At 41.0% G+C, this 26,771-nt stretch overlaps 1 protein-coding gene and 1 non-coding gene across 3 annotated transcripts; both read right to left on the reverse strand.

The window, feature by feature from the left end:
- Positions 1–1,397: 1,397 nt before the first annotated feature.
- CWF19L1 (CWF19 like cell cycle control factor 1) lies at positions 1,398–25,605 on the reverse strand. Of its 2 annotated transcripts, XM_055424885.2 has the most exons (14): positions 25,476–25,605; positions 23,080–23,164; positions 21,311–21,389; positions 20,547–20,648; positions 18,618–18,832; positions 16,637–16,755; positions 15,220–15,304; positions 13,144–13,284; positions 11,173–11,287; positions 10,413–10,492; positions 6,273–6,482; positions 4,861–4,980; positions 4,358–4,455; positions 1,398–1,827 (listed from the first exon to the last, which is right to left on the reverse strand). In XM_055424885.2, exons 1-14 carry the CDS (start codon positions 25,496–25,498, stop codon positions 1,680–1,682), a joined length of 1,620 nt encoding a protein of 539 aa, XP_055280860.1. In that variant the 5' UTR covers positions 25,499–25,605; the 3' UTR covers positions 1,398–1,679. The 2 variants fall into 2 exon arrangements, with proteins under 2 accessions (XP_055280860.1, XP_055280861.1); XM_055424886.2 differs by lacking the exon at positions 4,861–4,980.
- Positions 5,181–5,328, reverse strand: LOC129556056 (small nucleolar RNA SNORA12). Its single transcript, XR_008685896.2, has one exon. It is a non-coding gene; the product is annotated as a small nucleolar RNA SNORA12 (small nucleolar RNA).
- Positions 25,606–26,771: the final 1,166 nt, after the last annotated feature.

Genomic DNA, 26,771 nt, shown 5'->3' on the forward strand with positions numbered 1-26,771 from the left:
CACAGTCCAACTCTCACATCCACACATGACCACGGGAAAAACCATAGCCTTGACTAGACGGACCTTGGTTGGCAAAGTAATGTCTCTGCTTTTTAATATATTATCAAGGTTGGTCATAACTTTCCTTCCAAGGAGTAAGCGTCTTTTAATTTCATGGCTGCAATCAGCATCCGCAGTGATTTTGGAGCCCCAAAAAATAAAGTCTGACACTCCTGTAATTCTTACTTGGAAGGGCTACAAAGGGATGCTGAAGACCCTTAAGTGGCCATCTTTGCAGGAACTGGGTTGTTTCCCATAGTTCACTTTTTGAGGTTTTTCTGAATTAAAAAAAAAAAATCCTGGCTGGTTACCTTCAGCTCCATCATCTTGAAGCTTGCAAGCTTATTTTTTCACGTGTAAAACAGAGGTAATAATACCTACCTCATAGCTATCCTATGAGGATTAAGTAAGTGTCTGGGCCATAAGTGCCCAGTGTATAGGAGCAGTTATTCTTCTTCGGCTTCTAAGATAAAGCATTCTCTTGTGATCACTCTCTCGCCTCTTTTTCCATGTACTTCTTGGATCACTGAATTTCCAGGAACTCCTTAAGTACTGATATTTCTCAGGTAGTCTTCTTCAGCTTTCAACTATATTCAGCCTATCTATGTTCATCCATTCTCTTAACTTCACCTGTGGCCTATATCCTGGTAAGCCCCCAAACCCTATCAGCAATCCAGAGCACCTTGAATTTGTAACTATCAAACAGCAACTAAAGCTCACTTCTTGGTAAAGGAAAACTCATCTTTCCAGAAATCTTGCCCCTTCTCTTCCCAATTAGACTGTAAACTCTGGGACAACAGGAAATCATGTTGGGACATGGCTATACTCCTGGAGTCTAGAAAAATGTATAGTACAGAGGAGTTAAGTATTTGCTGAAGGACTGAATGAGCTCTTTTCTATCAAGCCACTCCAGTACTCTTGCCTAGAGAATCCCATGGATGGAGGAGCCTGGTAGGCTGCAGTCTGTGGGGTCGCTAAGGGTCGGACACGACTGAGTGACTTCACTTTCACTTTTCACTTTCTCACATTGGAGAAGGAAATGGCAACCCACTCCAGTGTTCTTGCCTGGAGAATCCCAGGGACGGGGGAGCCTGGTGGGCTTCCGTCTATGGGGTCACACAGAGTCGGACACGACTGAAGTGACTTAGCAGCAGTAGCAGCAAGATGAATTCTATAAGGAAAAAAATGGCAAAGGTCTTGGGTCCTTTCTCCATCCTGGGTTGCTTGGTAAGAAGCCACCTATGAGATCCTGGGATAACAGCTGGACCTAAAGCCCTGGTCCCTCCTACTATACACACACACTACTTCATTTCAATAGTTACAGGTAACATGAACACAAGACACTTCTCAACCATGAAAAAGCATTTGGATTTTATAATAGTTTAAATATTTTTGAAAATGTTGACAAACATAAGCTCTACTTGGAACTGGATGACAGATACGCTTTTAACACAAGATCTTCATCCTAAAATATGACTTTTCCCCCAAAATGTTCAATCTTAGGCCTCTTGCTACAGGCAGGTTCCATGGGAATACAAAAAAACGAGGCAGGGAAATAGTCCCCATGGGAGACTGTTGTTTCTTAAAAAACAGGCTGCTATTATATCCTGTGAAGTTCATAAAGTGCTTTTTCCCTTTGCTCAGTCATCATCCACAGTGAAGTCAAAGGGCTCAAAGTCTTTCCGGAAGCGGCGAGCCAAAGTCTCCTCCTCTTCCTTACTGATCTGACACTTCCTCCAGTCAGACTTGTCAGGAATATTAAGGATAGCTTCACTAGCCAGGACCTCCCTGCAAAAAGAGCACAAAGAAGTCAAAATGTACAGTATCAGTCCAAAACCTTCGATTCCTCTCCAGCCAGAGAGTTCTGCTCAGCATCACCCAAAAAAGGTATGCAAATTCCTCTAACTTTGCTCATACCATGTTCTCTTCGCTATCTCTGCCATTCTGTCTCTCAAAATCACATCTGTTTTAAACTGAGTAGCCCAGGTCTTAGCTCTTCTCTAACCCCTCAAATTCCTCTGAACAACCTGGAACTACATTACTGGTACCTAGAGAATCAACATGACATAGTAGAAAGAGGGCAGGCCCTGCAATCAGAAAGATAAGAGACTGGATTCCATTCCGAGCTCTGCCGTTTGCTGTCTAAGAACAGATTACTTCATCTCTGTGTCTTGACTTCCTCGCCTATGACATGCAAAATAAGGGTTTTCTGATGTATGAAGATAACACAATCAAAGCACCAAACTAGTTGTAATTACATCCTGCCTCAAACTCTAGTTTTGTTATCTCAGGCCATTAATGGGCTGAGGGCAGGGTGAAAAGTCAGGCACCTAGTATCATACCACAATTTGACTTTCTGCCTCTTTCTAGTGCCCTCAAGTCTATACAGGCACAATACCACATGCTCAATGTCAACAAAATCACTTCTCACACAAGCTGTCTTCTAAATGCCACTGCTTTCTATTTTTACTTATTTTGATTTATTAGAAATAACCCTATTTGTACATTTGTTTGGTTCATTTTCCACTTTGAAGCTACAGTAAATAGAAAGGCTAAAAACAAATCACAGTCTTCTAAAAGTCAAAGGACCTAAGCTCAAGTTCTTATTCTCTGGGCAAACTATGAGCCTACCTCTTCACTTCTTGTACAGCAGGAGAAAAAAGATGTCTTCTCAAGTACTGTGTTAACTATAAAATGCTATGTTCCCTGGTGGTTCAGATGGTAAAAAATCTGCCCGCTAATGCAGGAGACACAGGAGACGCAGGTTTGATCCCTTGGTTGTGAAGATCCCCTGGAGAAGGAAATGGCAACCCACTCCAGTATTCTTGCCTGGAAAATCCCATAGACAGAGGAACCTGGCAGGCTACAGTTCATGGGGTGGCAAAGAGTCAAACATGACTGAGTGACGAACACTTTCACTATCACCTGTAAGTTACTACTTTGAAAAATACTCAGTGTTGAAAATACAACCAACTATCAAGAGCATAAAATCATTCAAAATGTAGACAACTATATTTACTAGACTTATCTACTGGTGGCAATCTCTTAGAGGCTTTCCAAATTGGCCCAAAAATGGTTCAAGGTTGATTCAAAGCTCAGTTCTAACTAGGGAAGAAAACCACTGCAAAACACAGACACCAGCACCAGATAATCTGTCCTGCACATTTTTCCAACTACCCTCCATAATCTCTTCTTGATAGCAAATTCCTGCCTTCAGTCTCTGCCTAATTTATACCACTCCCTGTACTGTTTTGCAGTCATACTCTCCATGATGTGAGGAACAGAAATGAAGCCTCATCCAAATCTTTAGGACACTGCAGAATAATGAGTTAAGACCTCAATTTTGGGGTCCAGCAGGCCAGGTCACTGTGACTATGGACAAGCTACCTCACCACTCTAGAGCCACACTGTCCATACTAAAGCCACTGTGCAGTGTGCCTGCATGCTCGGTCATGTCCAACTCTTTGCAACCTCATGGACTGTAGTCCACCAGACTCTTCCATCCGTGGGATTTCCCAGGCAAGAATACTGGAGTGGGTTGCATTTTCCTCCTCCAGGGGATCAAAGCCACGTCTCCTGCAACTCCTGCATAAGCAGATTCGTTACCACTGAGCCACCTGGGAAGCCCAATGAAGCCAGTAGCCTAATATATTTAAATTTAATCATAATTAATTAAATGAAATTAAAAATTGAGTTTCTCAGTCACATCAGCCACATTTCAAGTGCTCGGTAATCACCAGTAATGGGGCTGGGGATTACTGTATAGGACAGTGTAGATTTATAGAATATGTCTATTATCATGGAAAGTTCTATTGGGCACTCCTCCAGAGTCTCATTCTCCAGACTGGTAAACTGGGATGACAGTACCTACCATACAGAGTTTAAAAGATTAAATGAGGCAATGCATGGAAAGTTCTTGGCACAGTGCCTGGCATACAGCACGTGCTCATAGTAGCATTTTCCTCCCTTGGGCTAGAATGCCTACGCACCAGAGTTTACCCTCTAAATCTCTCTCTCAGGCTCAACTTCAGCCCTTTCATGATGCCTTCCATCAAGCAGAAATGGGCTCTCCCTTCTCTGGATTTCGAAAGTACATTGTTCCTCAAAACTTTTTTATGGTACTTTCCACGTTCTACATTACATTACTGTAGATTGTACATTACATATACATAAGTATCTGACTTGCCCTAAGACTATTTGTTCCTTAGGGCAAGGACTATTTCTTGTTTGGCTTTTTATTTAACTCATCATGCAGCCCACTACTTTATTCAGAGTAGGTCTAGTGAAAACACATTTAAAATAATAAAAATATACAAACCTTCCAAACTGCAAAGGAAAATTCTTTTTAATTCTGTGGAAAAGTTTCTCTCCTGTGTCAAGTTCAACATAAAAATATGCTGCTCCTGGCTGTGCAATCTACATAAACAGAGTCATATGAGGACATAAAATAGTACTTTAAACATCGAAAATCCCAGCCCATCTCTTAAGAGCTTTAATTTGGCAAAGAATTTAGCAGTACAAGAACTTTAATACAACTAAAGTTTAAAAAGCCACTGGCAGATATTACAAAGATCCTCCCAGTGGCACCTACCTTCCTAAGTTCCTGCCTTAGGAAATTTCTAATTTCTTGCCCTTCCCAGGAAAGCACTAAGGAACTGCTATAATATAATCTTCATCTCTAGTCTAATCAATACCCCATGCTCAAGTACCAAATTGTCATCTGCCTATTTAACATTTGTTGAATGCCTCTGAGTACCTCAGGCTCTATAGGCTAGAAACCCAATACTTCTCCTGGAATATCACCTTCCGCTCCTGTTTTACCTGCTTGATGTCTGAGTGCTCCGGGATTTCCAGGAGCTCTATCTGCTGTTCCTGTGCCTGAGTGATGAAGGCGTCTTTAATGTCATCAGTAGCACAGCTGCTGAGTGGCACAGGAATGACCTGGGGTGTGGGGGTGGGTGGAGGAGACAGGAGAAATTCTTTGTGCAGGTCTCAGAGAGGTTGTGCCTCCTGCACAGTCTCTGAGATGTAGCAAATCCATCACAGGGGTAGAGGAACACCCCTCAGCAGACATTTTCCTCAGGCCAGACAGGTCTATGTCATCCTGTCTGTAAGGACTTAAACTTACGAGACAGCCTTTCACATGTGGGAGGCCGTCTCTGATGCAGAAAAGGCTCGAAAGAGATCTCTTTGCCATCAAGCCTTTGCCAGCTCCTATATGATATATGTGGCAGAGTCAGGCCCATTTGAAAACTTAACAAATGTGCCAGAAATAAAACCACCACAATGACAATCAAATTACCCAAAACAGTCTCTGAATTTCTGAGCTGGTAGCCCCAGGCAAGACCTGAGACTGCTTCCTACCTGTGAGCTGTCACTCATGCTAAGCTTCACACAAAATACCCACTCTCTTCCCAAACTCTTAACTGTCAAGGGCCAAATCTTTCTTGGAACCTTCCTGAACTATCCATTTCTTTTCTCAACAAGGCACTTACTACCTGTGCTAGTCAGTTGTGCTGACTATGCACTTCCCTGTGAAGTCCCTGGAGCTATCACCAGAAACTATAACCTTTTAAATGAATATTATTTAAATATTAACATGAAAGTTCATCCTAAATTTTTAAAGTATTAAGTCAACTATTTAAATACATAATCTTATATTAGAATCAAATACTTAAATATTTATTAACATTAAGTATTAACATTTGTTGACGGGCACTTGGATTGTTTCCGTGTCTTAGCTGTGCTGCTATGAAAACGGGTGTGTGCATCTTTTTGAATTAAGAGTTTTCGTCTTTTCTGGATATACAGCCGGGAGTGAGACTGCTGGATCATAGGATCTAGCTTTAGTTTTTTGAGAAACCTCTATACTGTTATCCATAACGGCTTCACCAATTTACAGTACAACCCAAGTGTCCATCAACAGACAACTGCCTTAAGAAAATGCTGTATATATACACAAGGGAATATTATTCAGCCATGAAAAACAATGAACTGTTGCCATTTGCAGTGACATAAATAGATGAACCTAGTACAGGGAGTTATATTCAATATCTTGTAATAACCCATAAATGGAAAATAATATTTTATATATATACAAGAACTGAATCACTTTGCTGTACATCTGAAACTAATACAATATTTTTAGTCAACTATATTTCAAAAAAATTAACATTATTTAAATATTTACCAATATCCAGGCCCTTCCAAGCTCTTGGACAGAGATCACATACCTGTAGCTGCAGGTGATGGCTCTTATAATTTCTCTCAAATAGAACACATCGTTTGCCTCGACTCCGAAAGAACCTCCTCAGTGTAGCCTTGTACTTCTCCACCTCTTCCACCACCTCTGCTGAAAGCTCCACCACTGACTGGTAGTGTCCAATGGGCAGAATGAGGACATGGTCATCAGATAAGCCTCCTTTGGCCAGGGCAAGGTAGCACTGAAGAAGAAGCACATAGAAGTGAGACTTCAGTACTGCATGTGTGATTCTTCAGAGAAAAGCCTCTACAAAGTATGAGCTGCAAGGGGGTGGGGAAAGTGTGCCAGAGGCTACCAGCAGAACTTCTCCTCTGAAAAAAAATTTGATTTTAGAGGTTATAACAACATTGTTGTCAAGTACCTGCTAAAGGATGAGGTTAGAGGCAACAAATTTCTATGCAACTATCAAATGAACTGGGGAAAAATGAGCAGCACACGAGACTGGTTTTGGCTACAAACACACCAGAGCTGAAGCAGACTAGAACAACAAACTTCGTTTTTCCTCCCAGGCTCCAAACTTGAAACAATTTAACAATTTTCCAGTGACTATCACTCTCAGCCACAGGAAGATACCACTTCTGATTTCAAAGGAACCACTTCTGATTTCAAATGAACCACTTCCCCTACAGTAACACCTAATCCCACCAATAAATACACTTCCTGGGTTCAGGAAAAAGGCTAAGATGATATGATTAGCCTCCAATGTCCCTACAGCCTTAAGTTGCTCACTGACCTTTACAAAATGAAAGCAAACATAACCTAATGGGGAAGGAAGAAGAAGAAACTTCAAACTCAGGTACATCCAAAGAAAACTATGGTTTCCATCAATGGCTGTCGACAGCTAAACAGCAACTAAAAATATTTCTGTCAAAACCCAAACACACAAGACTGCTCTGCCACTCAGACATACTCTGAAGGGAAGAGAGCAGAGAAAGGGCCAGGCAAATGAAGGTACCAGAGCTTTAGAAAAACAATCCAAAGTATACTTTTAGTGTGGAGCGTTCAAAGTTAAGACTGAAGGAAAGAGTCATTTATTTTTCATCTACACTGAGAAAGCCCAACAGAAAGACAAGATAGGTAACAGCAACAAACTAAAGCATTATCATCCTTGATCTCCTTGGTACAGAGGATTGAACACATCTACAGAGTTAATATTCCAGATGACTAACATTCATCAAAACCTCATAAGCAATAAAACAGTAAAAGAAAAAAACAAAAAAAAGTGTAGTAACCAATGTGATTGTGTTTGTTTTAAAAAGTTACTCTAGAAAATTATATTTTCTAGCCTTTATGTCAGAGGGTTAGTCATAAATGGCAGTTTTTATACTGTAATGTGCCTTGAAGCTACTGAAGGCTTCTAGTCTAAACAGCACCCCTAAGGCAGTACCTTCTAGTTTTTGTGATGATTCAAAATTGCCCAGTCTCCTTCCTGCTTTTCAAGCTCTCAACTTCTAATCTGTGCTGTACTTGACTTCATCTCTAATTTTATCTATATAAGTAGGACCTGAATGAGTATTTCTCCCATAAATGCATGGATTTCACAGTACTTATTCTGGACTCTTAGCAGCCTGCATCTGCTTTTACCTATTTAAACCCATGGGTCATTAGCATACTTCTATGTATACCCCTTGAAGAAAGCATGGCTGCTGCTGCTAAGGCGCTTCAGTTGTGTCCGACTCTGTGCGACCCCATAGACGGCAGGCTCCTCTGTCCCTGGGATTCTCCAGGCAAGAACGCTGGAGTGGGTTGCCATTTCCTTCTCCAATGCACACATGCATGCGAAATTGCTTCAGTCATGTCCGACTCTGTGTGACTCTATGGACAGCAGCCCACCAGGCTCCTCTGTCCACAGGATTCTCTAGGCAAGAATACTGGAGTGGGTTGCCATTTCCTTCTCCGGGAAGGCATGTCAACGACAGAGAAAAGCCAGGGGAAAAAGTAATGACGGGATCAAAAGGAGTGGTTGCAGAGAGGGGACTCCAAGTCCTCAGCCACAGGTCACCAGATATTCGCAAGAGATTTCTACCAACAAAGGACAGTGCAGGTATGGGTAAACTTGATTGGTAGGTAAGCTCTAAGCTAAAATCATCATGTGACCTCCTATCTGGTCCACAATAAAAATCTGACATGCTTTTTGCCCCTTTGACTTCAGGTCAAGATAAGAAGCAAAGAGTTTTCCTTGAAATTCCCCTAAGCTCATACCCCAGTAAAAGGCCCTCATTATCAGGATAAGCTGAGGAAAAAAAGGTCATCCCCAGGAAACAAAATCAGAATAAATCAATTAAAAATGGATGAAAGTATCTGCCTGCAAAAGCATCACACACTACGAAATGATCTGTATATATTATCCTCGGGAGCCTTGGAAAATAGCCATTTCTAGTCATGGGTGACTAGGGTGCAACTGTAACTCTGAAAATTAAGCTTCTTTCATTCTAAGTGAATGAAAAAGACGGATAATGGTCTATATGGATCCCAGAAGAATGAGGGTCAAAAATGAGTATTATTTAATATCTAAGCAAGTCATGTCCAAGGAAAAGTATTTGGGGAAATCTGAAATAGGATGACTTTACAGAGAGACACACGTAGTCCATCAGAACTTTCCACAGCCTGAATAAAATCCTTCTCAAGATCATCCAGTTGTCATAGTCTGATTCAGAGCTTACCCAGCAATCTTATAATTATCATCTTGGGTTCCCAGATACCCAGACCAGAAATGTGGATGTGAGTCTTCCTGTCATTAGGAAGATTAGGAAGTTATATCCTCTACTGCTGCTGCTGCATCACTTCAGTCGTGTCCAACTCTGTGCGACCCCACAGACAGCAGCCCACCAGGCTCCCCCATCCCTGGGATTCTCCAGGCAAGAATACTCGAGTGGGTTGCCATTTCCTTCTTCAATGCATGAAAGTGAAAAGTGAAAGTGAAGCCACTCAGTCGTGTCCAACTCTTCACGACCCCATGGACTGCAGCCTACCAGGCTCCTCCGTCCATGGGATTTTCCAGGCAAGAGTCCTCTACTACTAGGCAAAACTGAGAACTTATCACTTTCGTCTTTTATAATTAGTGTAAATCAGTTCCCACCATTACATAGTTACTATAGATAAAAATTAATAAACTCAAGTTTTAAAATCTGAAGATACAAAAAAGAATATCAACACTTTTAGCCAAATATGAGTGTATAGGCAACAGAGGACTCCTTTTCAGGGACAAAGAAAATCTTTGTTTCAAATGGTAATTCAAAAAAGCAACTCATCATCCCCAAATAGTATGGAATAAAAACATATAAAGTTCAAGAATTTCATAAAAGCATCACCCTAGGAAATCCATACCTATTTGTCAGAGAGGAGGGAAAGGGGGAGGAATCTTGTGAAACTGATTCTACTAAACCACAAGAGAACTGCTACAGTTGCTATGGCCAAAAAGATAGAAAATGTCAAATGTTGGGGAGGATGTAGAAAAACAAGAACCCTCATACATTGCAGGTGGGAAAACAAGATGGTGCAGCTATTTTGAAAAATAGTTTGGCAGTTTCTTAAAAAGTTAAACATAAAATGACAAACAACTCCACTTCTTAGGTTAGGGCCATCCAAGAGAAAAAACATATGTTCACACAAAGACATGTACGCAAATGTTCACTAATAGCCATAAACGGGAAACAACTCAAATGTCCATTTAGTGACTAAATAGAAAAAATGTAGTCTATCCATACAATGGAATACCAGTTGACAAGGAGGAATAGAAAACTGATACATGCTACAACATGAATAAGAAGAATACTATGCTAAGTAAAAGAAGCCAGATGCAAAGATGTTTTACAATTCCATTTATAGGAAACATCCAGACAGAAACGAAAACAAAGCAGACGAGTGGTTTCCTGGAACTGAGGATGGGTGTGGGGATTAACTGGAAATGCGCATGAGGAACCTTACTGAAGTGATGAACATGTTCTAAAACTGTATTATGTGATGTTTGTACAATCAGTAAGCTTACTAAAAGTCACTGAATTACACACTTAAAGTAGGTAAATTTTATATGTAAATCATGACTCCATAAAGTCAACAGAAAAGAAACAGGTGTCTTCCTCTCTACAAGAGGTTCATGGAAGTAACTCACATGTGTGCCAATGTTGACCACCAAATGCTTTTCCACTTCAGGGCTGGCAAGGCAAAACCAGCAGGGTCCTGGAGGCTGAGCTTCACGTGGAAGAAAGACAAATGTTACCATGGTCCAAGCATTACAGCACACAACCACTGACAGAACTCAGCCTTGTCTGATCTCTGTCCTAAAAACACTGTATGTACACCCTACTACCACAGTGGCTCTGCTGTGCTCCCACTATGACCCCCGCCCCTACTGCCGTTATCAATGAACTAAATGTCTATAGACGTTCTGAATTTGTATCCAGTCCACAGGCAGGTGATCTACAAGTGATAAACATAGCATGTAACTGGCAACTGACTGCAATAAGAGAACATTCAACTGGGTGTCTGGAGCCCCATTTCTAGTTCCAGTCATGCCACCAGCTAGTCACATGACCCTAGGAGTTACAAAGTCAACTTCTTCATCTTTGAAACAAGTGGGTGGAAAAGAAGATCCCAATGTATTAACAGCTGTCTTTGCTAACATTTTGATTATTATTTTAAACCTGCACTGGTTTTGTAGGCTCTTAACCTTCTGTTTTACAGATGTGAAGGAAATGAACTTTTTCCATAGTTCTTACAGAAATAGCCTCAGACAGCGTCGAAGTCAGGCCATCTTTGCATCCTTTTGTTTTTATTATTGATCTTCTGCCAGAAGAGGCCCTTTGAGCAATGCTGCTTCCCAAACAAGACCCAAAATAACCATTATTGCCCGCAGAAACCAAGGTACTTACGAGGTTTGCGAGGCTGCTTTGGGTGAGGAGAAGACTTGCTGTCTCTGCCTGTAGATGAACGCTTCCTTCCCTGCTTTTCATTTAAATCAAAGAAAAATTGGCAGGCTGATTCTTCCTAGAACAGCCAATAGAAGAGTAAATGTTATTAAACTAAACTTTAAGCAAGTAGCCAATCATCACACACAAGGGAACATTGTTACCTTCCTCCCAGCCCTTTCTGCCTAATCTAAAGAAGCAAAATAGTTTCCCCGTCCTGATGCCTGGACTCAGTCACATCTCGTAACACTTATCTAAGCTACCAAATTCATCCCTTTGGAAAAGGGAATTAAAATCTAAGTTATACAGCAATTCTTGCTGAAACACAATAGCATGATCGCACCCAAATCCCTTTCCCTCTCTCAGTAGGGCTGTAGTAGTCTTACAATTTCACAGATCAAATGACTTTAACTGAATTTTAATTTAAAAAAATACAAGGCTGCTCATAAAGAAAGTCTAAGAAAGCAGACCATTCATACTAGTAAGGGAACTTGACATTCCTTGCTTGAGTGACAGGAATATGAATTTCAGAAAAGTCTGCTATTAAGAAATCTCTTCAGAGTACATCTTATTGACCTACTACTACCACTCATTCAGTTCAATTCAGTTCCAGTCGCTCAGTCGTGTCCGACTCTTTGTGACCCCATGGACTGCAGCTCGCCAAGCCTCCCTGTCCATCACCAACTCCCAGAGTTTACTCAAACTCATGTCCACTGAGTTGGTGATGCCATCTAACCATCTCATCCTCTGTTGTCCCCTTCTCCTGCGTTCAATCTTTCCCAGCATCAGGGTCTTTTCAAATGAGTCAGTTCTTCACGTCAGATGACCAAAGTATTAGATTTTCAGCTTCAGCATCAGTCTTTCTAATGAATATTCAGGACTGAGTTCCTTTAGGATGGACTGGTTGATCTCCTTGCTGTCCAGGGGACTCTCAAGAGTCTTCTCCAACACCACAGTTCAAAAGCATCAATTCTTCTGCACTCAGCCTTCTCTATAGTCCAACTCACATCCATACATGACTACTGGAAAAACCATTGTTTTGACTACATGGACCTTTGCTGGCAAAGAAACGTCTCTGATTTTTAATATGTTGTCTAGGTTGGTCATAACTTTTCTTCCAAGGAGCATCTTTTAATTTCATGGCTGCAGTCACCATCTGCAGTGATTTTGAAGCCCCAAAAACATAAAGTAAGGCACCGTTTCCACTGTTTCCCCATCTACTTGCCACGAAGTGATGGGACCAGATGCCATGATCTTAGTTTCCTGAATGTTGAGCTTTAAGCTAACTTTTTGCCTCTCCTCTTCCACTTTCATCAAGAGGCTCTTCAGTTCCTCGCTTTCTGCAATAAGGGTAGTGTCATCTGCATATCTGAGGTTACTGATATTTCTCCCGGCAATCCTGATTCCGGCTTATGCTTCAGCCCAGTGTTTCTCATGATGTACTCTGCATGTAATTTATATAAGCAGGGTGACAACATACAGCCTTGACGTACTCCTTTCCCGATGTGGAACCAGTCTGTTGTTCCATGACCAGTTCTAACTGTTGCTTCCTGACCAACCACTCATTATAAAATAACAAATTACATTGCTACCAAGCATTTGGATCCTTGCCTGAAAAGTTAGGAACAGGGAATTAACTTTAGACAGGAAAGACTTTATATGTGTAACCCCAATATTTGAACCAACTTTAGACAATGAAAGACTTAAAATATAAAACTGTTAACCCCAAGCTACAATTAAATGTACACACACACATTGATCCTACTGGAAATCTACTAAGGGTTTCTAATCACCATCACAATTTCCCAAAGGAGGAAAAAAGAGATTAAGGTTCTAGGGATTAAACTTGCCTTATGAACTAAACTATAACCAGGGAAAAGACACCTATAATGGGTAATCATGCCCAGAAAATGTCACCTCTCAATCAGAACCCACCTCAGGGGCAGGAGTTTGCTTTCCTGTGAATGCTTCCTTCCCAGATTTTCTGTAAGGGTTTTCAGTGACATCTGGTGGCTGTTTTACCAGTTCTGCTGCATCCATTAGTTTCATAGGAACAATACTGAATGCATAAAGATACTTTGGAAAAAGAATAACAATATTACTATTTGCATACTATTTATGCAAATATAACCAACTTCCTGGATTGTAAAATTCCACAAAAATCTTCAGAAACTGAGTAAAACTAAAGAGCAGCAACCAGCCTATCCGTAGTTCAGAGAATCCATAACAATGCCACTTCGGTGATCTCCGCAGGGGCTAACCAAGGGCCGATGAAGTAATAAGCAACTAATAAAGCCCAGACCTTACACAAAACAACTAGCACTACAAGGCCTAGAGGGATTTGCTCCATGAACCTTGAAGACAAATTGCTTCTGTCTCTCAGTCCTTTATCTTTGTGTATTTTGTCAATAGTCACTGTACTGCCCTTGTTTTTTTTCCAATGAAAAACAACTTAGTGTTTTCCTTTGATTTTACACAATTTCTGCTATTTATGAAGATAAATTTTCTTAGGGATTAGTAGCAAGGAACTAAACATATAAATATCTAGAATCTTGGACAGACAGCACAAATATTGAAAACTTTATATGAGATATGAATAGATGCTTAACCTAACTACTGATCAGGGAAATACAACCAATTAACACTGACACACAACCTTCTTCTATCAGGATGGCAAAAATGTCAATAAAAACTTTGAGAATGTAGACAGAAAACAGTCTCATACACTGCCGGTGGGGGTGTAAACTGGAACAAAATTTTGAGATGAATTTAATAATACTTGCCGATTTCAAAATGTGCATACTCTGAGTGAAGTATGCGTTGCTTAGGGCTAAGGCTAATAGGTCCCTAAAAGTAAAACAGACTAAAAATACTGTAAGTGATACTCAGTCTTAAAAAAAGGATGGAAGGAAGAAGGGAGGAAAGGCAGATAAGTTATTAATAAAAAAGAAATTACAAATCAAAACTTGCTAAGAATGCCCTGGGCCCCAAAGTTTGAGCTATTATGGAAAAAACAAAATAGGTATTTGCTTATATTTTGCATGTACACTGTTCATGGCCTATTAAAGTGAGAAAATCTTCAGATAATTTATCTGTTTTCCCACTTGACTGTTCTAATCTTTAGCTGTCCCAATCCACAATATCCTGGCTTTTGGCCTAAATGAAGCAGAAATGCTCTCAAGGAAGTGAGAAAACCAATATATACACTTTTCTGGTATATTCTCTTTCATTCACTTGCACAGTTTTCCAGTATAAAGCCAGATTCCAGGTATCACTAAGACTGCCCAAAGCCAAGGAGAGCTTAGGTAAATCCTTGGGAAGATTTTATTATTTCGGCTAAATGAAGTTGCTAAAAGACGCAAAGCAATAGTACCACCTGATGTCAAACTCTTGAAAAATACCCACGGAGACAACCATATGGATGTGGGAAGAAAGGAACATAACTCATTTGAAAATCTGCCTTTGTTCCACTGGGCCTATTTTCCCAAGTTAGTATTAGTGGTTCAGTCATGCCCGACTCTTTGCGACCCCATGGACTGCAGTCCATCAGGCTCCACTGTCAATGAGATTTTCCAGGCAAGGATACTGGAGTGGGTTGCCATTTCCTTCTCCAGGGAATCTTCCCAACCCAGGGTTCCAACCTGGCTCTCCTGCACTGCAGGCAGATTCTTTACTGACTGAGCTACACAACCTTGTACCACCTGATGTCAAACTCTTGAAAAATACCCACAGAGACAACCACAAGGATGTGGGAAGAAAGGAACATAACTCATTTGAAAATCTGCCTTTGTTCCACTGGGCCTATTTTCCCAAACCCTTCCCTAAAATCTCCTACAAAGGATCCAAGGAAACTGACCTTTCATTACCATATTATTACAAGAATAAAGTCACTGAAGTACTGGGACATTACAGTTGGGAAGAAGAGAAGATCTGAATCCTAAACTGGGCAAGAGAAAACATTTATCAGGCAGACAATGAATACTAACCAACCACCAAACACTCAACATTTACCTTTTTCTTTTCTGGATTTCCAACATTTGCCAGAGCTATAAACCTGGTGGCATGCTGTGCATTTTCCTGTAGAACAATGTGATTTCTGTAATACATTTGAAAGATAACAGGTTATCAACAAACTTTACCTTTTTTTGGCCGTGGCTCAAGGCTTGCGCCTTCTCACTTCCCTGACTAGGGAGCGAACCCAGCAATGAAAGCACTGAGGCCTAACCACTAGCCTGCCAATGAATTCCCAACAACAAACTTTACTTTTGATCTGCAATTATGAAATATGTAGACTCCATGGGTCCATGAAAACAGCACAGGCCTAAGTCCATCACTGCATCACCTCCAGTAATATCTTAGATGTTACCCATCCATTCAGTAGAATAATCATGCCTACTTCCCAGGGCTGCTGTTAAGAAAAAATGAGATAATGAACCTGAAAAGCACAAAAAAACTCTTGATTTTAAAAGAGTTGGGCAACTGGCAAAATGTTGGTAATTGCTGATGTAGGTTATGGGTTCAGGAGGGTTCATTATACTATTCTCTCTTCTTTTGTGTAGTAATATAATTTAATACCCTAATGGGTAATGATGTGAGAGCATCTTTTCACGTGCCTATTGGCCACTGGTTTATGTTCTTCAGAGAAATATATATTTGCATCCTTAAAGGTTGAACTGCCTTTGAGTGGCTTGTTCCAATAACCTGTTTTTAGTGTATGGTTTCAGAGAAGAAGAGGTTTTTCCAGGAGGCATATATGGAGATATAAAACAAAAATCTGTAATATCTATGTTTATACTTCAGGCTGTGGGATTTATAGGGAAAGAGCACATTATATTCTTCTTTTGCTTACCTATATTTTTTGAACTTTCAACAACACATATATTGCTTTTGAATAAAAAAAAAAGTATAAATTGTTTAGGGATTATACATGCCCTTTACAGTGACGGTCATTCACAATAAACTTTACTTAACTCTACAACTTATAAAACACTGTTTTTTTTCTACAATATATCCTTTAAAAACTCCACCTCCAAACTATACTGAAAAAAAAGAAGAAAAAAAAATTGATACAAGTTTTTGATTCCTAAATTGAAAAGCTTCTTAGGTAATTACCCTGAGTTTAAGACAATACAAGGAGCACTGTTTAACCTGATCAAAACAGGACTTACTATACATCAAGCTATGATGATTAAACAACACTGTAATGTCAGAGCCTTAAGCCTACAAGGTGCTCTGTATTGGTCAATCCTTTGTGTTTCAAATTAGGAAACCAAACTCAGAGAAGTGGAATGGTTTGAGAGTCACTTATTTCATGCCTGATAAACTAAAAGAAACCAAGATGTAATATGGCTGAAATGAAAGGGAGAAGTTTACACAAAAAATCCAAGCAAATTCTTCAAAAAACCAAAAAGAATGGAATGCTACTCACCTATATGGAAGCCTCTCATAATAGGTCTTTTCCAAAGCAGCAAAATGATATCTTGGTTTCAAGCCTGTGGCAAGACTGGAAATCAAAGCAGATCCACATTTTTTGGTATCCACTTCTCCCTAGTAAACAGATTTCAGTCATCATTAACAGATCTAGGAGTTATCATGAAATGCAGAGATATAACACAACACTTTGAAATATCTTTGGAATTTTTATGTGGCTACAATGTGGCAGTAGAATTTGCATCATGAATTCCACTCTATGGCAATCAAAGAAACTCAAACACAGAAGGTGAAATTGGCTAATTACAAATGCAGAAATAGGAACAATAGTTAGAAGCCAGAAGTTAAGGAGGAAGGTTACTCCTCCATACAAACACCCAAAACAAGATTTATTAAAATCTCATTTGGGAAGGTAAATATTCTCTCTCTGGAGCCCACAGACTGTGTGTCTATAATTTGCTTTGCTGTGCTCCTGTAGTTCTGATAATGCAGACACTAACAGTCACTACAGAAGATAAAAATCAAAAGCTAGCTTTCAGGGCCCCCAGGATCCACAGAATATTTGCCATAGAACATTCAGGGACTTCATCACATAAGCATACATCCCTCTATTTTGCTTCAGTCAAGGAAGGCATGGCTTGCAGAAGGGCACAACCATGCCCCTGGTTCAGTCTGTCAAAAGTTAGGCTTATTCCTAGGGCTTCCATTAACAACAAATTATGTGACCTCTCACCCATAACCAGTTCATACTTTCTCTTAGAAGTTCTCTTAGAACTTCATTCTAAGAGAAAGTATGAACTGGAAAGACAGAAATTATCAGAATTAATTTTCCACTAAGTAAAGCAACACTTTCCTTTTGTCTTATGCTTGCCTCCTTCAGGTGTCTGCTGAAGGGGAGTGAATTGGCCTTGAGGCTAGTATCTTAGAGACTGCTGTTTTTTCCCCTATAAATATCTTGTGTGATTATTCATTTTCACCAAAGTCAACTTTAAACTAAAATTATAAACTTTTTTTTAGCACCCCTTTTCATTCTTCCTTATAGAGTATCACTTGCCTTCCTCCCATCATCACTTTAGTAGTCTCTCTGAATCTACTGCCTCTTACGTTCTAGTGGCAGAATGACCACAGGTTTTTAGAAGGGGATCCTTCCAAAAACCAGGATCCTGACAATGCCTGGTGTTTTGTTGGCCTTTTTGGTCACAGACATATTGTGCTGAAGCTGACAGAGAACAGTCTACAAGGCCCTTTTCTGGATCATCACTGATAACTCTGCATCTAGGAACTGATATTTTTTCCCTAAATATACTTTACATTTTCCTTCACTGAAGTTCAGCGGATGCTTTCTGCCCTCACAATCTTTCAAGGTCTTCCTTAGGCTTATTTTCCACCAGCGTAGTTCCCCATGAGAGCTGTCACTCACCAACCTGGTGTACATCTTCTTCTTATAAAAAATATATAGATCAAATCCAATGACACAGTCCAATACATTCCAACATTAAAGCTTTCCCATTAAAGAAGTACTAAATTTTCAACATACTGTGTCCCAACTTTAGATTGCTATCTTCACTCCCATAACGATTCCAGCTTTTAAAATATTTTAATAGCCAAAAAGATATAATCTGGAATGGAAAGGGAAAAATAAAACTGCAAAGCTGCCACTAGCTATGAATATTTCACTGACTATTAGTGACTCCTCAAAACATCTTAAGAAGGCTAAGAAAGGATACTTGAGGCAGACAACAATTCTTAAAAAACTTTCATTTATAATTAAGACTTCAGCAATTTCATTGGTGAACTGTATTTTCACAAGATCAACTTGCTTTCATCAGCCAATAGGCTTTAAGTATTCCGAAAAAATTCACACAAGATTTCTACTGAAAGGAACTAAGAACTGAAACACTCAAAGAGCAAAAAAAAAAGCTCAAATTAAGCCACTGCAATTTGCTTTTAGAAATTCCAACTGAACAAACACTACTCACAGAAGAATTCCCAAAGTTCCCCACATACTTGGGCCATGGGGAGGTAAGCAAGATATCAACACCCTTAAACTGGGGCGTTGAACACAGCATTGTCCTCAGTGAAGACACATCCTTGGGACTGAAACTGTAACCTGGGACAGGCTCATTTAAGGACTCTGTCCCACTGAGGTACACAATCTGTAGTCCTGAACTTCCAGTGAAGACACCTTTACGACCTGGGTTCAAAGAAAAATGGAAAAGTTTTAGTCAAGCTGCAGAAGGATATGTCATGCTGGTGATGAATCTCTTTCATGCCCCAGCTCTCTTAAAAGTCCATTTCTGGCTCCCAGGTCTCAACGATGGATGGCTACAACAGTACTCCTGTTCAGTACATAAGCGCTCTCCTTATGTGGAAGCTGCTGGAGCCCACAGTCTGACTGCTCTGCTGCTAAGTCACTTCAGTCGTGTCCGACTCTGTGTGACCCCATAGACGGAAGCCCACCAGGCTCCCCCGTCCCTGGGACTCTCCAGGCAAGAACACTGGAGTGGGTTGCCATTTCCTTCTCCAATGTGTGAAAGTGAAAAGTGAAAGTGAAGTCGCTCAGTCGTGTCCGACCCTTAGCGACCCCACGGACTGCAGCCTACCAGGCTCCTCCATCCATGGGATTTTCTAGGCAAAGAGTACTGGAGTGGCTTGCCATTGCCTTCTCCGCTGACTGCTCTAGGTGCCTCACAACTGAAAAAACTTTGGAAGCACTGATTCAGAAAAAGGCTTTCTGCCTTCTAGAGACTCCATAGAGACTAAAAGAAATCTAGACACCAGGAGTGGCACTGAGAAGAAAAAAAATAATTGCCAGTTTGAGTAAGCTATAGTCTAGAATAGATGTACACTTTATGAAGGCAGACACTTCCAAATGAAGGAACACATTAGGAAAGAGCAATTATTTAGGAAAAGTTAAGAGACTCTGCCATCTTCTCAATTTATTCCTGGCTTGTGCCCTTGATTCTCTTCCTTTGTGTTGCCTCCGGAACCTTGTTCCATCAGCTTACACCTCCCCTTCACCTACTGAGTCTCACATGGCTCTTTCCACATACTGACTCATTATGGAACACATATACTAACAAGAAGAACAAAGTAATAAGAATACACATACTAATAAAAAAAAAAAAACTATAAAGGGCATTTACAGCAAAGGAAATGTGGAAGCTTTCTAAAGAAAAGAGAGACCAAGAGAGAGGAAATGTGAATAGTTGAGCCATTTTAGAAAAAACTGAGTTGAATGATGCAAGAAGCAGTAGTGGTAGAAGGAGGGAGCATGGGAAGAAGAAAAGCAAAATTTGACAGTGTTTTTTTTTTAAAAAACAAAACAAAACAAAAAAACAGCCAGACAATGAAAGGACCCACTATAAGAGTTTCAGGGGGTTGCAGAGGAACAACTTTAACCTGGAATTGAAAAGTAGACCTTGAATTGGAAAAAGGACAAAAAAGTAGTGAAAAACCCAAGGACCAGCATTAAAAACTTGAGTTTTTTAAAACCTCAGTGAAACCTAGAGCTATAGAAATTAGGAGTCTAATTAACAAATAAGCTGTATGTATCTAGCAATGTTACACAGTGAGACCACATATATGGAATTAAAAACACACACACACACACACAATTTATACCTTAGGTACTCCAAACATTGTAGTCAAACAGTTTACTCCTCTAGTTGGCTGAAACAGTACATATTGTTGTGGGAGTACAAGGAGATTGGGGAGAGGTGTGAGACACCAGACAACAGAGGAAAAACGACATAGTCTTAAGCATATGGACATTGACTTTAGAAAAGAACCCCCTGATCCCCATTCTCTCAGGTAGTAATGGCAGGTGAATCCAGCCACAAATTTCCTGGGAGACTAATTCCTGGGACACATTATGTTCATTACAAACACACAAAATATCCACTTACCCAGATAAGTAATGTTTTCAGCTAATTCACACCCATCAACATCTTGGAAATATTTTACTGTTTCTTGGTTATTGGCACCCAGGACATATGTCTGAATAGGAGCTAGTGAGAGAAACAGACATGACACTAGCTAGTTAGCAGATCTGCTTGGGAACCTGAGAACTGCTTCCCCATAGGAAAAACATTCGTAGCGAAGGTAAAGCCTGCAACCCTCCACGTGGAACATGCTCACCACAGAGGACATCCTAGAGCCAACCTTGTGGCTTGATTATTAAATGGTATCACTAGGCTTAACACATCTTAGAAGGAATGGTCAATGTATAGTTAGAAAAGCAGACCCAAAAGAGCTTCATAAAAATACATCAAAGCTGTAAAAAAGGAAAGAACACATACAGTTGCATTATTCAATTCTTTCCTACTGAGAAAAGAATTATTTTCCTGGAACTAAATCCAATCAAATTAAAAATCTGAACATTTAAATGCATAGACATTTTTCCCAGATCAATGCAAAACTCAAAGGCAAACTTTTAAATCACTAACATGTAAAAAACAACTTGGCAAGAATCAGGGAGCCTTAAAACTTTGTTAGAAATCATGTTAAAAATAAGTTCTGGGGACTTCCCTGGTAGTCCAGTGGCCAAGACTCCACACTTCCAATGCAGAGGGCCTGGGTTCAATGCCTGGTTGGGGAACTAGATCCCACATGCTGCAACTAAAACCTGGCACAGCCAAATAAATATTAAAAAGAAAAATAAATTCTATACCTTTCTTGATGCCAGTTTTATATTCCTCCCATTCAGCATCTGGAGTGGAGCCAAAGAAATTTCCTACACACAACAGCAGCTAAAATGAGTTTTTTAAACAGATATGAGATTTTTAAAAAACTACCAAATAGTACATAATTAATTGACAGCAACATTATTGGCTAATTATCCTATTTAATTATCTCTAACCAATTTTTTCCTTAATTTATAGAATTTCTAAACATAATTTCTTTAACAATTGTATTAGTTACTCTAATTCTACCAGTTATTAAATTTTGGCTCTCTAGCTGTCAAATACAAGCTGGTGAAGGGGATGAGAGGGTCAGGGGAAAAAATGGAGAAATCAACCTTGAAGAATCTCTCTGTGAAATACAAAACTTAGGTATCTCTCAGGTATTAGGTGCCCTGAGAGATATAGAAATAAACAACACATTTCCTGTTTGTTGTCTTACTCAACCTTTAGCCCAATGAACAAATAATTCCCATACCCAGAATACTCTTCTGTACTCTAAGAATTTAGAGTCCAGTAGTCAATAGTACTGCCTGGAGAATCCCAGGGAAGGGGGAGCCTGGTGGGCTTCCGTCTATGGGGTCACACAGAGTCGGACACGACTGAAGTGACTTAGTAGTAGCAGCAGCAGCAGCAGTCAATAGTACACAACAATCAGGGCTCTTTAGTTTGTGAAGCATCTGCACATATATTGTCTGACTTCATCCACACCATACACCCATGAAATAGATCTGTGCTTCCCAAACCCAGTAATCAGAATCACTAAGGGAGGTTTTTCCAGTAGTCATGTATGGATGTGAGAGTTGGACTATAAAGAAAGTTGAGCGCCGAAGAATTGATGCTTTTGAATTGTGGTGTTGGAGAAGACTCTTGAGAGTCCCTTGGACTGTAAGGAGATCCAACCAGTTCATCCAAAAGGAGATTAATCCTGGGTGTTCATTGGAAGGACTGATGGTGAAGCTGAAACTCCAATACTTTGGCCACCTGATGTGAAGAGCTGCTGCTGCTGCTGCTAAGTCACTTCAGTCGTGTCCGACTCTGTGTGACCCCATAGACGGAAGCCCACCAGGCTCCCCCATCCCTGGGATTCTCCAGGCAAGAACACTGGAGTGGGTTGCCATTTCCTTCTCCAATGTGTGAAAGTGAAAAGTGAAAGTGAAGTCACTCAGTCATGTCCGACCCTTAGCGACCCCACAGACTGCAGCCCACCAGGCTCCTCCATCCATGGGATTTTCCAGGCAAGAGTACTGGAGTGGCTTGCCATTGCCTTCTCTGTGTGAAGAGCTGACTTATTAGAAAAGACCCTGATGCTGGGAAAGATTGAAGGCAGGAGGAGAAGGGGATGACAGAGGATGAGATGGTTGGACACAACCATCACTGACTCAATGGACATGAGTTTGGGTAGGCTCCGGGGGTTGATGATGGACAGAGAGGCCTGGCGTGCTGCAGTTCATGGGGTCACAAAGAGTTGGTCACAACTGAGCGACTAAACTGAACTGAAGGGAGGTTTTGCTAGTCTGTTTTCAGTTTTGTGTAAAGTAATAACGTAACAAAACTCAAATTCAAGAGTATAAAAAAGTCTACAGTAAACACATCCCCTTTCCCATACCACTCTTCAGCTACTAAATTTTCAAGGTCACAAAAGAAACTCAGTCTAACAAGAGAGTAGGTGTTCCAGAAATGTATAAAGAAGCCCAAATTTTAATATGTTTGATTACAACAATCAAATTTTTAAATGCAGTAGAAAGAAACATCTTACATCAAAGTTTCCAGTTTTCTTCTGAATTGCTCGAACTCTACTGAATAAAGCATCAAACTTTCCTTCGACATCTCCACATGCCAAGCTGCAAATAACATATAAATGTTAAAGCAGTTCAGGACACACAAACTGGCCTGCAAGGTTTGGTATATATACTAGTCTTCCTGGATCAGGGAGATTTGTGTTCCAGTCTCTCTGAGGTTACCTGAGGGGTTCAAGGCATGTGAACTATTAGTGACTGCTGGGCAGCTCCATCTGAAGGTCTCACCAGTTATCTTCACCGTATCTAAAATTTAGCTTATCATTTCCTCCAAAATTGAACCAGCTTCTTCTCACTTGCCAAGATTTGTGCATAAGTCTACTGCCAATTTGATTACCAAAAGGCAAAAATCCCCCATCCAGTCATCAAGTCTCTTCAATTCCTTTTACAAGTATCTTTTGTGATCCTCTTGTATTTTTCATTTCCACTGCCACTATCTTAGAACAGGATTTCAGTCATCCATTCAACAAACACACTCTGAGCACCTACAACATGTTTTGCTAAGTGCAGTATGCCAAGTACTATGCTAAGGTCATGTTAAAGAATTTAAAGAAGGGGAATTTTCTTTATATTCTATGCCTCAGGACAATTACGAGGCAGAGCAACTGAGAGCCCTGTAGTTACTGAAGAGGCAGAATCAGAGAGAAATATAATGAATCTGGTATTGGCTACAACATAGGGAATATACTTACATTTCCTCTAATACCTTCCTTTCTTCCTGTCCATCCTACATAAAGCCAACAGCTTAATGTTCTTTCCTCAAAAACATTAAGACAACTCCACAGCCAGAGATATGACAGCTTTTCACAAGTCCCTGATCTCTTTCCCCAATGCTTTCTCCAAGTTCCAAAACAGAAACCTTCTCTACTGTCAATCTGACCACTCTCTCTGTCTCTGCCATTCCCTTGGGGTGGTGACGTCTCTTAACAGTCCCACTCTACCCATCTTGAATCTAAAAGATTTCCCATCTTTCAAGGCCAACCACATCTCTGAAGCCTTCCTGACCAGCTCAGAAAGTCCTCTTCTCAAAACTTCAGAAACCCAAATAGCTTTTCAGAGCAAACTCTGTAGTAAATTATTTGGCATGTTCATTTATCTTGGGAGCACCACCTCTTCTAGGAAGCCCTCCAGTCCCTATCAGTCACAAATTCCTAATGCTCCCACGGGACCCTGCACTTCCTCTTTCATAGCAGTTGTCACATGGAATTACCATTGTTTGGGGGACAGCCATCGTCCAGTCTGTACATCATAAGACACCTCAAAACTCATCATCTCCTCATCTGGGCCCTTTGCCACGGTTTCCAATCCTACTGAAGAAAAACAGAAATCTAGGATCCAGACAATACTGACTTTTTCGCACTCATAACCAAACATCTCCAAGCCGTGTTGATGTCCTCTCTTTAACAGACCTTGAATTCCTTGCACGTTTCTTCTTCATTTACCTAGTCCTAACGGAGAAGCCTGGTAGGCTACAGTCCACGGGGTCGCAAAGAGTCGGACACGACTGAGTGACTGAACGGAACGAACTGTCTTCTACTTTGGTTCTAATATTTTTTTCAAACTGCAGCCAGAATCGCTTTCCAAAATGAAAATTTGATCATGCCAAGGTGTTCCTAAACATTCCAGTGACTTTTTTGGAATAAAGACCAAAAAAAAAAAAAGACTATTAATCAAAGCTCAATCCCTGCTTCCTTGATTCCTCACATTAACTCAAATATCCTATATAAATCCTCCCAGAACTGTGAACCCTTTCCTCCTGACATTTACCAGGACCATAATCCAACATTTATCTGGTTTCTCTGATTAATATTTGTTCCCCTAAACTATAAGATCCATTAGGGCAGCAATTCCATCTGTGCAATGCCTAGCACCAGTGCCTGGCGCACTACAACTGTTCAATCAATGCTGTTGAATGAATGGCTGAATAGAAGTCTTCTCCTCACCACCCCCCTGAAAAAACGCGCCAGGGCAAAGGCCCTCTCTCTCTCTTCAGTCGAACCCTGCCCAGGGCCCATCAATGGGCCCATGCCTAGAGTTTTTGGCTAATAAATATCCTGCAAGGAGAAATGAAGGGGAAATGATGTCAGAGGCCAGGAAGGCCTAACATGAAGGCCTGACTCTGGCATCTTCCTCTTCTCTCTGCGACTGTACACAACAGTCTCCCTCTTCAGAAGCGAAAACAATCGGCAGAAGAGGCCTGCCTGCCGTTGCCAGGCAAAGACGGGTTAGGAGCTCACCAGCAGCCGCCCGGCTTCCACCCCAGGCTTTTCCTCCTTTATTCACGTCTTTAGAAAAACCCTCTCCAAAAGACACAAACAAACAGAGACACACACGCTTCGAACTGAGGGTCACTTACAGGCGCAGCGGTTTCTGAGCCATCTGCGTTAACAACCTGGGTTGGGCCGACCACGCAAAACGAACTGCGAACCCCCGCGCCTCCGGAAAACTCGGCCGCACTGCGATAAGACGACAGCGCGCCCAACCAATGAAAACTCAGTTACCTACGGAGAGCGCCGAGGGACAAAGGTCCCTCTCAGATGGTTTCGCCTAGTGGAGGACTCGAAAAAGGAGCGTAGAGGTAACGAAGAAAAGCATTCCGACTGTAATTTTTTTATTTGGTGGCAGTTGAAATTAGTGAGCTGCTAGAAAGCTGTCTGCACAATGTTGGCCCCAACCTAACCATATCACTCTAGTGGGCAAGACAGACTAGCTCAGTTCAGTTAGCTCAGTCGCTTAGTCGTATCCGACTCTTTGCGACCCCATGAACCACAGCACGCCAAGCCTCCCTGTCCATCACCAACTCCCGGAGTTCACTCAAACTCATGTCCATCGAGTCGGTGATGCCATCCAGCCATCTCATTCTCTGCCGTCCCCGTCTCCTCCTACCCGCAATCCCTCCTAGCATCAGACTCTTTTCCAGTGAGTCAACGCGTCGCATGAGGTGGCCAAAGTATTGGAGGTTCAGCTTTAGCATCAGTCCTTCCAATGAACACCCAGGATTGATCTCTTTTAGAATGGACTGGTTGGATTTCCTTGCAGTCCAAGGGACTCTCAAAAGTCTTCTCCAGCACCACAGTTCAAAAGCATCAATTCTTCGCCGCTCAGCTTTCTTCACAGTCCAACTCTCACATCCATACATGACCACGGGAAAAACCATAGCCTTGACTAGACGGACCTTGGTTGGCAAAGTAATATCTCTGCTTTTCAATATGCTATCTAGGCTGGTCATAACTTTCCTTCCAAGGAGCAAGCGTCTTTTAATTTCATGGCTGCAATCAGCATCCGAAGTGATCTTGGAGCCCAAAAAAATAAAGTCTGACACTGTTTCCACTGTGTCCCCATCTATTTCCCATGAAGTGATGGGACCAGATGCCATGATCTTCGTTTTCTGAATGTTGAGCTTCAAGCCAACCTTTTCACTCTCCTCTTTCACTTTCATCAAAAGGCCTTTGAGTTCCTCTTCACTTTCTGCCATAAGGGTGGTGTCATCTGCATATCTGAGGTTATTGATATTTCTCCCGGCAATCTTGATTCCAGCTTGTGCTTCCTCCAGCCCAGCGTTCCTCATGATGTACTCTGCATATAAGTTAAATAAGCAGGGTGACAATATACAACCTTGACATACTCCTTTTCCTATTTGGAACCAGTCTGT

Source organism: Moschus berezovskii, chromosome 12 (genome assembly GCF_049115385.1).
Source record: "Moschus berezovskii isolate FMDL1 chromosome 12, NW_MosBer_1.0, whole genome shotgun sequence".
NCBI classification, from domain to species: Eukaryota; Metazoa; Chordata; class Mammalia; order Artiodactyla; family Moschidae; genus Moschus; species Moschus berezovskii.

What these genes read in the sequence shown, in the direction of transcription:
- CWF19L1 (XM_055424885.2), bottom strand. Translation starts at nt 25,498, where the DNA reads ATGGCTCAGAAACCGCTGCGCCT. An exon ending in TGGTCAACATTGGCACACAT is followed by an intron (nt 6,483 to 10,412) that starts GTGAGTTACTTC and finishes CTTCTTCTTCAG; the next exon opens with TGCTACCTTGCCCTGGCCAA. An exon ending in GCCATCACCTGCAGCTACAG is followed by an intron (nt 4,981 to 6,272) that starts GTATGTGATCTC and finishes CCCACACCCCAG; the next exon opens with GTCATTCCTGTGCCACTCAG.